Source organism: Molothrus ater, chromosome 20, assembly GCF_012460135.2.
Source record: "Molothrus ater isolate BHLD 08-10-18 breed brown headed cowbird chromosome 20, BPBGC_Mater_1.1, whole genome shotgun sequence".
NCBI classification, from domain to species: Eukaryota; Metazoa; Chordata; class Aves; order Passeriformes; family Icteridae; genus Molothrus; species Molothrus ater.
In genome coordinates this window covers 9,551,993-9,565,934 of record NC_050497.2, presented here as the reverse complement: position 1 = coordinate 9,565,934, position 13,942 = coordinate 9,551,993, and the positions used below count along the sequence as shown (strand labels likewise).

Below are 13,942 nucleotides of genomic sequence, written 5' to 3'. Positions count from 1 at the left end.
TGTCAGGGCTGAAGAGAATCTCCTGCTGATAATGAAACTTTGCTTTGTAGAACCTCCCCTGCACTCTAAGAAGGCTTTGCAGCCATTGCTGAGCTCCTGTGTTTCCCTGCTGTGCCATCCCGGGCTGCGTTGGCGGCTGAGCCCCAGCGGGGCTGCCCCGCCGAGGTTTCCCGGAGGCTCCGGCGGCTCGGGGCTCCCGCACCGGGCAGGGGCTGCCCCGAGCAGCCGGGGCCGTACGGGGATGTCGGGCTCGGGGCGGGCAGGGCTGTCAGGGCACCATGGCACACCCGGCACGGCTGCGCTTGCAGGAACCGGCCGCCACATTCTCCATTTCGGCGGCCCGGGGGAATTCGCCCGGCGGGGCCTTTGCCCGCGCAGTTCCCGTGCCCGCGGCCGGGACGGCGCCGCTGCCCCGAGCAGGGGAAGCTCCGCTCCCGCCGGCCCCGGGGCGCGGCTCGGGCTCCCCGCTCCTCCCGGCCGGAGCGAGGCAGCATCGCCGACAGCCGGCCCAGCCCCCGGCCGCGGCCCCGGTACCGCAGTGAGAGCCCGGTACCCGCGGTGAGAGCCCCGGTTCCCGCGGTGAGCGCCCCGGTACCCACGGTGAGCGCCCCGGTACCCGCGGTGAGAGCCCCGGTACCCACGGTGAGCGCCCCGGTACCCGCGGTGAGCGGCCCCCGGTATCCCCGGTGAGCGGCCCGGTACCCGCGGTGAGAGCCCCGGTACCCGCGGTGAGCGCCTGCCAGGGCCCGGCGGGCTCAGGTACGGGAGAGGCGGGGATGCGGGGAGAGATGGAGGGGAGCGGGAGGGATGGAGGGATGGAGAGGAGCGGGAGGGATGGAGAGCACCGGGAGGGATGGAGGGGAGCGGGAGGGATGGAGAGCACCGGGAGGGATGGAGGGGAGCGGGCCCCGCTGCGGGGAACCGCCCGCGGCCCCCGGACACACGGGCCCGGTGCCCGAACCGCGCCCCGGGAGCGCCCGGAGGGCAGCGGGGGTTGGCCGGGGCTCCTGGCCGCTCTCGGCCCCAGAGCCGGGGTGGGCTCCGTGCCGGGGCCGCGCTCCGCGGCCCGGGGGAGCCGTGAGCGCCCCGTCCTCCCGGCACCCGCTGGAACCCCTTCAGTTCCATGGCGTTTGTGCTGCCGGCTCTAACTCAGGGCTCTGGCAGGCCGGGCAGCCCCTGCGGTCACTGCCGAGCTCCCGCTCCGATGCTGCAGAGGGAATTGGCCGAGCCACGCCATGGAAAACGCTGCTGGCTCCCAGACAGAGCCTCCAGCCCGGGCTGTGCCCTGCCCATCACGGCGGTCACACCGCCAGCCCGGCCTGCCCACGGCAGCCTGCAGTCATTTATTTTCAGATTTCTCAGTCAGCGTGACTGCTGGTAATACTGAAACAGGTTATGGTGCATCAGTGCTGTCATGGTGGGAAAAAAAAAGCCTTAATGAAGGGGTTATTATAATCAAACTGCACCGGTTCCCTGCGTGAAAACCTTCCTTGGACTTTCCAAAAAACACCAGAATCAATTTTGGCTGCATTTCCAAAAATATCCCACGGCACAGCAAACCAAACCGAACTGAATGTGCACAACACCTTGGCACATGTGGCTCCAGGTGGGCCTGGCCAGAGCACAGCATCAAGGGCTTGTGGCCTTGGGATTTCCTTTGTCATTTCACCACAAGTCTTATGACTTCGGGAAAGTCACTGTCAACACACCAGCTGCTCAGTTCCTGTGTGCATGAAGTGAAATCACGAATTTTGAGAATTGATGTGGTTGGGGATTTACTGTGCAGAAACAATCCTGTGCGATGAGGACTGATGGGACTGTAGCTCATCTTTCTATAAGCTAAAAACTCTTGAAAGAAAACCCCAACCCACCCTTTTTAGGACACTTTTAGGTCTATTTTTGTGTTGTGTTTGAGGGAAATTTTAAAGGTGCACAGTAATTTCCTGCTGGTGGCAGGTCAAACCCCACAGTGACATTTGGTCGCGCCTGTCACTGCAGACCCAGCCGAGCGCAGCGAGGTGACTGCTCAGCCCTGGGGCTGCTCGGGGGCTCTGCTGCATCCTCCCACATCCCAGTGAGTGTGTGCTGTGTTGGAACACCTGGATTTTCTCTCCTCTCGGCCAGAGCTCGCTGAGATGGCTGAGAGCAGCCCCAGGAGCCTGCAGGACCCCCCCAGCTCTGCCCCCGATGAGAACGAGTTCCCCTTTGGATACCCCACCAGCATCTGTGAGGACGTGCCTGGGCAGAAGTTCCTGTGCAGCAACTGCCACAACATCCTGAAGAAAGCCCTGCAGACACTGTGTGGGCACAGGTACTGCTCTGCCTGCCTCACCTGGATCGTCAGGTAAGTGCTGGGCTGTGCCCAGGGGCTCCCTGGCCTGCTGGCATTCCCTGCTGCCAGGAGTCTCCATGGGGGCTGCAGGATATTCCCTGCCTCCTCCTTGTTCTGCCATGGGAGTCTCTGAGGCCTGATGGAGTTTTTCTGTCTGTGATAAAATCATTCTGACTTAACCTCGAAGGCTTCCTTGGCACTTCACAGCCCTTTGATAAAGGATGCTATGGGGTTTTGGTGAATATAATGTCATATATATCTGTATCTGTCTGGCCAACATGGGCATTTTCTGTGTTTTAAAAGACTTCAGTTTTCACATTCTCTTTCCTACTTGGAGCTTTTGAATCATTCATGGGATAAATAGCTTTACATCTTTATTCCTATTTATGGTTCAGGCTGCCCTTATTTCCCTGCAATACAGATAAGATAATGGGCATAGTCCTGATCTTGAACAACAGAAGAGCAAAACTTTTTTGACACCAGTGTTTTTTCAAGAATTGGCCTTTAGTGAACAAGGACTATGGATTCTGAGTGGAAATCACAATTTTCATGGGTTTATTTGTGGCAGTGCCTATACAGAGACCTCCTAAACTGCAGTGCACCGTGGGATTGGTATTTATTTATTTTTTCTTTTACCAGAAACAATAAAAATGCAATTTGCCAGAAATGTAAAGAGGAAGATCCCAACACTTTAGGTGAGGAAAGCCTATTGGCAGAAGACAGGGTAAGTTGTAGTTCACAGATCATTAATTTATCAATAACCATTCTCTGTAGTCATCATTGGACTGGAGTTCAGAAGGGAATAATATAAAATGCAATAGCAGCTGATAGTTACACATTTTAACTTAAGCTTTAATAACTTGGATTTCCCAGAGTTTTTGATTTTAAAAAGTGTAATGGCAGCCTCAGGACTTTCCAAATCCAGGTTCTGCAATGTAAAATCCCAAAACCTTCCATATGATTAACTTTTTATTGTCTCAAAGTAAGTGGTGCTTTCCTACTTGTAATAATGTGTCTTAACTGTTACTTATTATCCCCAGGAAGTATTTTAATGGATTTTCCAACCTCATGGTTTCTTGTACCCTTCAAACATGAAGCCGAACATAATAATTGATACAAACTATGCCCTGGCCAATGTTTCATCTGTAATTTAATGGTGCAGATCTCTTCTTGTGTGATTTTCCTGGCAAATTGCTGTGTTGTTCTGTATCCCAAATGCAAAGTGGGCCCTAAGGCCCAGTCCCAGCCTGTCCTTTCCCCTCCTCTCTGATTACACGCAGGGATATCAACAGACACATAATTTGTCTACATTTTTGGGGGGAAATGAAAACAAACAGGCAGCTAACAGTGGCATAAAAGCCAAAGTTTAGAAAGCAGCAAAATAATGGATCTGCTGCTGATGCCGAACTTGGTGATATCCCAGAAAAAAACCCCAACTAATTCTCCGTTCTGGAATGAATTTCCCAATGACAGATTTCCTGCACAAGTGGGTGCAGCTGAGCCCTTCTGAACTTTGCCTGTCAGTTTGGGGTTTCTCTGCTGTGGGGTTCTCCCCATGTGCCGGGAGTTTCTGCAGGTGTGGTTTGGGAACTGACCCCACCCGGGGCTGCAGATCATTCCCCACAGATGCTGGGTGGATTTTCAGGAGCATTGAGATGTGTTTGTAAATACTATCCTGCCTCTATTTGTAAAGCTTTCCCCTCCCAGTCCTTGCTCTGTGTTATTCCGTGTGGAATCTGCATTTCTCTGCACTGTGTTTACCTGCAGACCACCCAAAAATGCCTTTAACTGTGGCAGGGCTTCTTCCCGCGCCAGGATCCCTATTTCAGTGCGAGGTGTAATATTAAAGCGAGCAGTACTTCATCATTACATAACAATTGTACAATTCCTCGTGTTAGAATAACACAGTAATCTCTGTAGTGCAAAGAGCAAACCTCTCTCCCATCTGGTTCAGGTTTTTTTAGCACTCGGTGCCTGCTAAATGGAAGCAGCCCAGATCTGAGCAGTGCTCTCGGTGCAGAGACTCCCAAGTGCTCGCTGCAGCACGTTTAGGAGGTGTTAATGACCCCGATAATGAAATGCATTCATTAGGGGACCCCACAGGCAGGGTCCTGTCGGCACATGGCTGCATGTGAAATATTTCAGGCTCCTGTGAAAAGAAATGAAAAATAAAAGCTGTAGTTGGGCTTATTTTCGGTAAATTAATATCGTGTCAAATAAATTATTTTTGAGTGCTAAGAAATAAATTATTTCATAATTATTTGGGCTTCTACTACACTAAGATTAACTTGGCAGGTTGCAGAGTCTTATGCAATACAGTAATTTTTTTTAAAAATTAAAGATTTATCAAGGTGTGGATTTCTACCACCCTGTTCCTATTCCAAGGATGCATCCAAAAGTGCTCTCTGACCAATGTTTTTTTATTACTTTGTTTTCTTTCCAGGCTTTTGGTGATGCTGCCATTAATAAAGAGATTTCTGAGCTCAGAGTCCACTGTGTGACCCCTGGATGCAGCTGGTCTGGTATCATGAAAGATTTTGAAGTATGTTCAAAGAGAGTTTATTCAGATGAATATGGGGTGGGGACAGAGAGGCAATGAAACCAGGGTATCAGCAGACACAAATTAATGCAATTAATTAGAATCAGTGTCAGTATTGTGATTTATACCAGTGTTTTTGTCTAAAAAAGTGCCATTAATCTATGGAGATTAATGTGCCATTAATCTATCCCTGCCCATGGCAGGGGGTTGGGACTGGCTGATTTTTAAGGTTTCTTCCAACCCAAATCATTCTGTGCTTCTGTGATTAACTTTAGTGGGGCTTTGGCCAAATCCAGAACATTCTGAATGAAACTCACATTGCACAAACTTAAATCAGTTTGATATTTTATCCAGTGGTTCCTTGTTATTTAAATGCAAGGCTGCTACAAGCAGGTGGTGACAGGGTAGTTCAGTCTCCAGGACACTGTTCAGGCAATGTCCTTGGCATGTTTTATTGGAGAAATAATTCCCTCCTCTGTCAATGTATTGATTGTATTCATCATTCTTTTCAGACTGATCTCAAATGCCTCAGTTAAAATGTTTATTTAAATGGGCAAGATTTGGCAAATCTGAGTAATGAATACAAGGGAGAGAGCTGGGACCAGGATCATGTTGTTTTTAAGCAAAAGCCCTAAGGGGCTTTTTAAGGGAGACCTCATGTTTGAATTCACCAAATGTAGTTTGCTTTTGGTTTTGGTTTTGAGATTTTTTCAAAATTAATAATTAACAAAAAAAAAAAAGCCCCAGTAAAGCTGGTGAATTTTTCACCAGTAATCTCAGTAACTTTGTGGGGTAGGACTTTACCCAAGCTTAGAAGAAATGCAGATCAGAGCCCTGGGCTGCCAGAACAGAGACTATTTATAGATAAATGTGAATATCTATTTATAGATAAATGTGAATGAGCACTTCACAGGTTGCTTTATAACTTTGTACTTCCAGGAGCATCAGAGTTTATGTGAATATGCTTTGATCCCCTGTCACACTGGCTGTGGGCACGTGGTGATGAGGAGGAAGCTGGCAGATCACTTGGAAAATGGATGTGTCAATAATGTGACAGTGTGTCAGCAGTGCCAGTGCAGCCTGGCCAGCTCTGAGTGCCAGGTGAGAACATTTCTCTCTCAAATAAAGGCTTTTTATTGATGCTTTCAATGATCTGTGGTGCCGTTTTCCCATCCTGATTTCGTTGCACCCAGGGAATATTTAATTTTCCTGGGTTTGATCATTTTCCCACACAAGCTTTGGGGGGAAATGGATGTGATAATGTGCTGGGGATGTGACAAAGGGCCCTGGTGCTCCCCTGGCTTTGGGCAGCCCAGGTTTCAGCTCCTGCCTCAAAATGAATCCTGGTGTGAGGCAAGAGAAAACCAGAAAAGCACAGACAGCAGCAGGAGGGGATCTTGAAAGTGGCTGAAGTTTGTTCAGACTAAAACTACCCACAAATGTGTAGGACAGGATTCTGTCAGATATTATTTCTATTAGATCTGACCAGGTGCAAATCTCCAAATTATCAGCAGTGTCCACAGACCAGGAAGATCTCACCCTGAATCTGCCACAAATATCTCAGTGCCCATTCAAACATATCTGCTTTGTATTTTTTTTTTTATGTTATTTGCTCAAAACAATGAATATTGTTCCCTCCAAATGATTTCAAGAGGATAATTGCCAGCCTTGCAGTTGGGCACGGTGATTAAAGACCCACAGGAGAGGAGGGTGTGAATATTTCAGAGATGTAAATAGTTCTGAGTGTCCAAAGTGTCACAAATTGGTGCTTTTCAAACACTGAGCTGAGAGCTTTGTAAGGAAAATGAGTCCTCCTGGGGTAGGAATGGGCTGCTCTGCTAAAATCTGCTCCTTGGGCAGTCCTGGCTGCTGAGAATTTTAAACTTTCTGTGCTGAAGGCCACAGACCCACAAGAAAATTCTGTATTTGACCTGAGGCCGTGGAGAAGGCTTCCAAAATGGATTGATAGCACTGGGATTCCAGGTGTGGAGTTGGATTAAAGTGTGGGATATCTCAGGGCGGGAAACAAGCGCCTTCAATCCCGACAGAGGAACAAGTGCCTTCTGCCTCAACAGAGGTAGAAAAAAGAAGCCAAACCAGCATTGCTCATCCTTTAGTGACCTGCAGAGAGAGGAGAACCCAGAGCCAGGCTCATCCTGCCAGTGCTAAACCCAAATCTGAGAGCACCAGGAGGTGGCAACAGGGATTGCTGCCAGCCCTGCTGGGCTGGGGCTGCAGGGGAGCCTGAGCCCAGAGCTCCTTTCCTCCCACTCAGCCACCACCTCTTTGATATTTTGGTTGGGAAACCTTGGTAACCGAGCCGGGGGTTGGCCTTGAGGTGGGGCTTTTTCTCGGCCTCCTTTAGTCCGTGTAGAATTCATTATCTGCTTTAATGAACTGGCACCGGGTTCAGCATTGTGATTATTTGTGGGTATTCTACGTGCCCACAACCCTCTGGGAGAAAATAGTAAATTTTGGGTGCTGCTCTTGCTCTCTTCATTTTATTCATTCAGTTTAAGGTCTGGTGATTTTTTTGTATTGCTCTAGTTTTAAATAAACTTCTCTCCTCTGAAGGAGAGTCCCTCTCCCCCTCAAGAAATTGGTGAGCTGGAGGAGTAAAAGAGCAGAAGAAATGAGTAAGATCACTGGCAAGATAAAAAGTGTTAAAAAATGAGTTAGAGAGTGAGAAAACCCCGTGGCTGCATTTCTGAGAACTGAAAGGGAAACCTCAGAACTGGTGTGCAGGGGAGCTTGTGAGGATGAAAGCCACCCCCTGTGCAGAGTGAGGGGAAAGCTGGCAGTTGCTGTGTGAAATACAGATATTACAGAGCCAGGGGCAGGGATCACTTCACCCTTCCTGCAGGCAGAAAAGGCAGGAAGCTCCTGCGAGTGTGGTGCGTTTTCTGTAGCACATCACGAGGGAGAATTTGGATTCCAGCCTCCAAAGTGCTCATGGCAGGATGCAAGAAGGGTCTGCACATTGAGCAAAGTGTGTGGAGTCAATGCAGGAAGAGTTTATATCTGAGTTATATTTGAATTTGAATTTATATTAGAGTTTCCTGTGCTGTAACCTGTTTATGTTCATATATATATATATATATATATATATATATATATATATATATATATCTGTATATTTGAATTTCCTGTTCTGCTGGTCATTGTTGCTTCCTGTTCTGTAACTCCCTGCTTGTCACTGCACGTATGTGAGTGCACATTTTTGTGTGTGTGCACATAACTTGAACCTGGCAACACCTGCACATTGCCAATCTTGCATCCAATATCCCAGGGTGACCTTTAATTCAATAATTAAATAACGTACTGATTTTTTTTTCCTTGTTTTAATGACAGGAGCATTCATGTGAAGGCAGTTTATGCAAGGAACAAAAACCTGTGCAAACAGAAACATCATCAAAGGAAAAGGTGGGTGAAAGATAAAGGAGTGCAATGCAGCTTTATTTCAATTAATAAAATTATCTCTTGTTCATTTAGATTAAATAAACACCTGAGAACATCCTCAGATGCAGCAGTTGTTTCTGGCTGCTCTTTACATCCCAGCAAACCCTGCTGACTGCCTTCCCTCCCCTGCTCCCACAACTACCTTCAATAATTATCCTCCCAATTAACCTTGTAAAATGGGCAAATATTTGTTTCCTCTCATAGCTTGAGTGAGAGCCACCTGACCAGGAGGTGCTGTACAGCATTGCCAGCATCTTTGTCAGGAATTGGCTGCTCCCTGTGCTCGTTAAATTGTGTTCTGTCATTCTGAGGTCTGGGAGATGGGCACCTCACTGCCAGGCTGTGTGCAGGACACTTGCTCTCACCACACTCTGAATTGATTTACCATCCATTTCCAAAGCAGCTTGGGCACTGGAAGCTGTGGAATTACCTTGACTTGAATTAATCTGGTCTATAGCTGCTGGGTTTGTGGCTTTTGTAGGGAAATAAAAGAATTCCCTTCAATTGGTTTTGATTATTTCCTCTGCTTTTTTTTTTTCCCAACAGAGCCACTCTACATCCTCAGCCAGCAAGGATGGCTGTTGTTTTTCTGAAGTTGGCTGTGCATTTAGGGTGAGTGAAACAGGTCCCTTCAGGATGCTCCAAACCCTAGTTTGGACATTCCCTTCAGGGAGGTGTCTCCCAAAACAGAATCAGCACTTCTGCTGCCAGGTGATGGAGCTGCACCTGCACCCTGCAGATTTCCATCTCCCAAGGTGCTGAAGGGAGGCTGGGGTGGCCATGGAGGGGACAGTGACAGCTTTGTCTCTTCCAGGGAAGCAAAGAGAAGATCCAGGAGCACGAAAAATCCGCGGTGGGAGCCCACATGCTGCTCCTGCTGCAGCACATGAGGCACCTGCAGGGATCCCTGTGCCCCAAGGGCTTCTCCCCACGGCTGGAGCTGAGCTTGAAAAGTGCAGGGAAAAGCACCTGTGAGCTGCAGATGCCAGCAGAGCCACAGCTGGACTGTTTCCCTGCTTCCTCTGTCCCTGGGGATGAGTCTGTCCTGCAGCAGCTCTGTGAGGGAGAAGGTGATTTCTGAGCTGGAAAATAAGCTGCACGTGTTTGAGAACATTGTGGCAGTGCTCAACAAGGAGGTGGAGAGCTCTAATTTGGAAATCCTGGCCTTCAGGAGACAGAGTGAGCTGGACCAGAACATAATACGGGGCCTTGAGCTGAAGGTAAAAATGACAGCAGGGATTGTCTGGGTGCTTGTTCTGTACACAACAAATGCTGGCACACATCAGGGGAGCTGGGCTAGGGACCAGAACAGGAGTCTGAGCTGTGGAGGGCTCAGTTCTGGACACATATTCCAGGATCCTTTTGTTGTTTGATCCATTTTCAAACGTGGATCTCTAATATTTGTTCTCTAAATCCACGTTTAGGTAGTGAGATAGTCCTGAGAGTGTTGAGTGTTAGTTTGCCTGATCAGACTGTGAGCAGGCAGCAGAGCTGTTTAATTGCCTGATCCTCTCACAGCAACATTTTGCCTGGAGGCCCAAACAACATCTCTGGGTATGTTTTGACATATTGCTGTCACTTAGAAAGGAATCAAAGCAGAGCTCCCAGAACATGAGGACTCCAGAAGGATGCAGCCACCCCTGCAGCACAGCCTGGAGCAGGGGGAGGCTGAGGACTGGATTTTTCTCCCAGATTGCAGAGCTGCACCAGTGCCTGATGCAGAAGGATGCAGGCCTGAGCAGCCTGCACAAGAGCCTGCTGTTCTCTGAGCAAGCCTCCTACGATGGCATCTTCCTCTGGAAAATCACTGAGGTGGGCAGGAAGCTCCAGGACTCTGTGACTGGCAGGACAGTCAGTTTGTACTCCCCAGGTAAAGCACAGGATGGAGATGTGTGTTCACAAACCCCAACCCTTCTGAATCCCCCCCCCCCCCATTTCTCCAAAACTCTGCTCCTTTCTGCTCGTGCCACAGCTCCTTAAGCCAAGCTGCTGTTTGTGCAGAGATCTGTAATCCAGGGCATGGGATGTGCTTTTCCAGAGGGCTGTGCTTTAGTCTGGGCTCTCATCCTGCCCTTGGTCCCCAGCACAGCTGCCTGCAGTGGCTCCATCCCTCCCAGCCCTCAGCTGGTGCCTGCTGGCACCACGTGGCTGCAGCTCCTTCCCATGTGGGAAGTAACTGGATTAGGTAAATTACACTTGTGTGGCTAATAAAGGTCATTTTCACCAAGGTTTGAGGCACGAAAAGGATTCCAACCACTGGGTTTTCATTGCTTGTAATCTCCAGGGGGTGCTGATTTGTCTGTTCTCCTTTCTGTGAGAGCAAACCACGTCTGTCACACATTGCCTTTTCCCATATGCCAGAACACACATTATGCCTTATTTTCCCCCCCGAAACAGCTTTACTAATGAAGAGTTCTGATTTTCAGCTTTCTACACTGCAAAGTATGGCTACAAGGTGTGTCTGAGGGTGTACCTGAACGGGGATGGGACAGGGAAAGGAACCCACATGTCCCTGTTCTTCGTTGTCATGAAAGGAGATTACGACGCTTTGCTCCCGTGGCCCTTCAGGCACAAGGTAAGAAGGGAAACCTTTCCACATCTGATCCCAGCCAAAGGTGACTCTTTCCCTGGAGTTTTGTGGAAGCTGAGTGCTTTTCCACATCCCTTTCCAAAGGTGAGGAGCTGCCCTGCAGCCCTGGGTAGTGATTTGTCTCTGACTGGAGTCCCTTGCAGGGAAAGCTGCTCCTGCTGATATTTGAGAGTTTGCCAGGCAGGATTTTCACCACCAGAACGTGGTGTTTGGAATATTCCAAACACCTGATTTGGTGCCTGAAGGCATCACAAGGGTGAGGTGAGAGTCCCACTTACAGAGGTGCCACAGATGTCTGATGTGATCCTGGGCTGATTTTTCCCCTAAGTGTGATCTGATAATGGCAACAATGGTTAGGAAAGCAGTGAAACCATGGCAGGGCCTGACCTGTGCTCTGGCACTTGCCTTTGTGGGGTAATAATTCTGTAAACCTTTCCTATAAATAGTTTTACTGCCAGCTAACAGCCAAAAAAATAGAAATCAAAGTTCCCAATCCTCACTGTATTAAAAGATTGTTACAGATCTTTCATATTTCAAGCTATAGAACAGTGAGTAAATAAAAGGGGTAATGAGGTGGGGATATTTAGGCTGTATCCTTTACATATTTGTGCATGGGCAGCTGAGCTGTTTCTTCTGATTCCAAAGCACAAAAACAGAATAAATGCAATGACTGTAACCAAACCCAGGGGCTGTTCAAGTTGTCAGGAGAGAGACACTTTGGACTGTGCAGTTCTCTACCAAGGAATAATTCCTTACTTGATTAATTTAATTTCATTTTATGGGTAGCAAAGTTTTAAAAACTTCATCTGGGAGTTCACATGAACCGACCTTGCAGGTTGGAAACCTTTGTTACAGTTTGTATTTAACTATCAATGGAGCATCCAGCTGCTTTTGCAGCACTTCTGTCCCTGGTTTGTTTTCCACCCCAGTAACTCCTCACTGCCACATTCTGTTTTTCAGGTGACGTTTATGCTGCTTGACCAAAACAACAGGGAGCACGTAATCGATGCCTTTCGCCCGGACCTGACTTCTGCTTCCTTCCAGAGGCCAGTGAATGAGATGAATGTGGCCAGTGGCTGCCCCCTGTTCCTGCCCCTGGCCAAGCTGCAGTCCCCCAAACACGCCTACGTGAGGGAGGACACACTTTTCCTCAAGTGCATCATAGAGACAAATTAGCAGCTCCTGAAGCATGGCTGGCCTTTAAAATAATTAGCTGTGATAAAACATCGCATTTCAAAACCACCCACCCCATAAACAAATGTTTATCAAAGTTTGTTTGGGAAGGAACTGGATATTCCGTGTATTTTCCTCTATTCCACCTTTCAAATGTTCTTTCAGGGGTAGAGTACTGGAGTAATTTACCTAAACAGATTATGCTTTTCCTCTCTGTATCACTTTGACAAGTGCTGTATTTATTACAATCATTGATATTTTTCTTATGATTTTATTTATTTCCTAAATAAAACTCACTAACTTAAGAAAGGCTTGGTGTTTTATTTCACTGTCAGATAGGAAATTGAGCAGCTTGGAGATGTTACAGAAACAGCTGAGCTGTGCTACACTTTTCCTTCCTTGCTGTTTCCTTTCCTTATTTCTGGGGAAAGGGAGATCCTTTTGGAAATGCCCAGAACATCTCTCTCTATTTCCCTCAAACCTGCCTGGCTGGGAGAGCACTTCCAGGCTCTTCAACAGAGCCCACAGAGAGAGCTCAGTTTGAAAAAAAGACGGATATGGATCAAATCCATGCTAAATAAACAAACAGACACGAAACCCGATGCCCGAGCTCCTCCTTTCAAAGGCACAGCCGGCAGAGAGCAGCCGGACCTCAGCCTGATCTGCTCTGACTGAGAGCACCCCAGGCTCTCTCCCGAGGGCATTTCCAGCCCTGGAGGGGCTCCAGGAGCCCGGGCTGCCCTGCGAGGCTCGGCCGGAGCCGGAGGAATCCGCGGTTCCCCTTCCCAGGCTCGGGGCTCCGCTCCCAGCCCGGCCCTTCCCGATTTTCCTCTCCCAGACCCTCAGCAGCAGAAGCGTCTCGATGAGGAAGCGGCCGGCGCTGAAAGGAGCTGGAATCGGGGCCGTCTCAAGAGTTCTCTGATCCAGCAAATCGTTTCTGTGTGATTTTGTCTGGATCAAAGCAGACGAGGCAGAAAAATCACGGAGACTTTGAGGGAGTTAAATCAGCAGCATTTATTCTGTGTTTAATGGCCAGGTTGGCAAAGAGTCAAAATGCTCCTACAGCTAAGACGGTCTGACATAGTCAAGGACAAGGTTTGGAGGGATTTTTAATTTTTTTTTTATGGACTAATAAAGCTAAAAAAAAAACCACCAGGCAATTTTTTGGCTTATAAGCCAGTTCAGCCCAGAGAAAGAACTCCAACCTTGCACATGATGGCTTGAACTGGCTGTGTTGGTCACTCAGGTGGCTCCAGTGGGGTTGGGACCCTCGGAACAGAGGGAAGAGGGGAATGACCAACTTGTGGGAGCCACTCCTATTGCCAGGGATGTCCCGTGGAACCGGCTGCTCCTCCGGCTGGAAGCGGCCCCTGGGAGCCGCTCTGGGTCGCCCATCCTGGGAGCCCCCGGGGCCAGCGAGAGCCGCTGCCGCAGATCCGATCCCCGCGCCAGGCCTGGAGCTCCCGGGAGCTCCGTGTTTGGGTTTCCATTCAATATTCCTCGGCTTCGGTCTCCAAGGCTACACGCCAACATCCAACCCCTCCTCCAACTCCTGTTTTCAAAGAAAGAAAAACACTGTGAAAAGAGGCTGCAGCGATTTCTGGGCAGTTTTCAAAGCAGAGGCAGCGCTGGGAGCTGCTCGCCCCGCTCTCCCCGCAGGCTCTGCTCCAGCCCGGGCCGAGATTCCCGGGTGCTCCATCCCCGTGAAAGAGGGAAAGAACCTCCCCTCGGCAAGGGCAGGGTGTGGGGGCAGCGAGCAAAAGGTTTTAAGGAAAAAAAATATGGGAGTTTGGAGTAGTTATCTACACGGGGCTTCATTCAAATCCTACTGCAAAAGCTGGGTTTTTTG

At 48.9% G+C, this 13,942-nt stretch overlaps 1 protein-coding gene across 1 annotated transcript; it reads left to right on the top strand.

Moving 5' to 3' along the window:
* Window positions 1-284: 284 nt before the first annotated feature.
* Window positions 285-12,402, top strand: TRAF1 (TNF receptor associated factor 1). The gene is given in 12 exon segments (XM_036394270.2): window positions 285-759; window positions 2,125-2,344; window positions 2,972-3,056; window positions 4,776-4,874; window positions 5,811-5,972; window positions 8,223-8,294; window positions 8,877-8,942; window positions 9,145-9,387; window positions 9,389-9,550; window positions 10,023-10,200; window positions 10,757-10,905; window positions 11,881-12,402. Coding segments are annotated over 11 exon segments (1,641 nt in total). The 5' UTR covers window positions 285-759; window positions 2,125-2,135; the 3' UTR covers window positions 12,097-12,402.
* The last annotated feature ends 1,540 nt before the right edge of the window (window positions 12,403-13,942 follow it).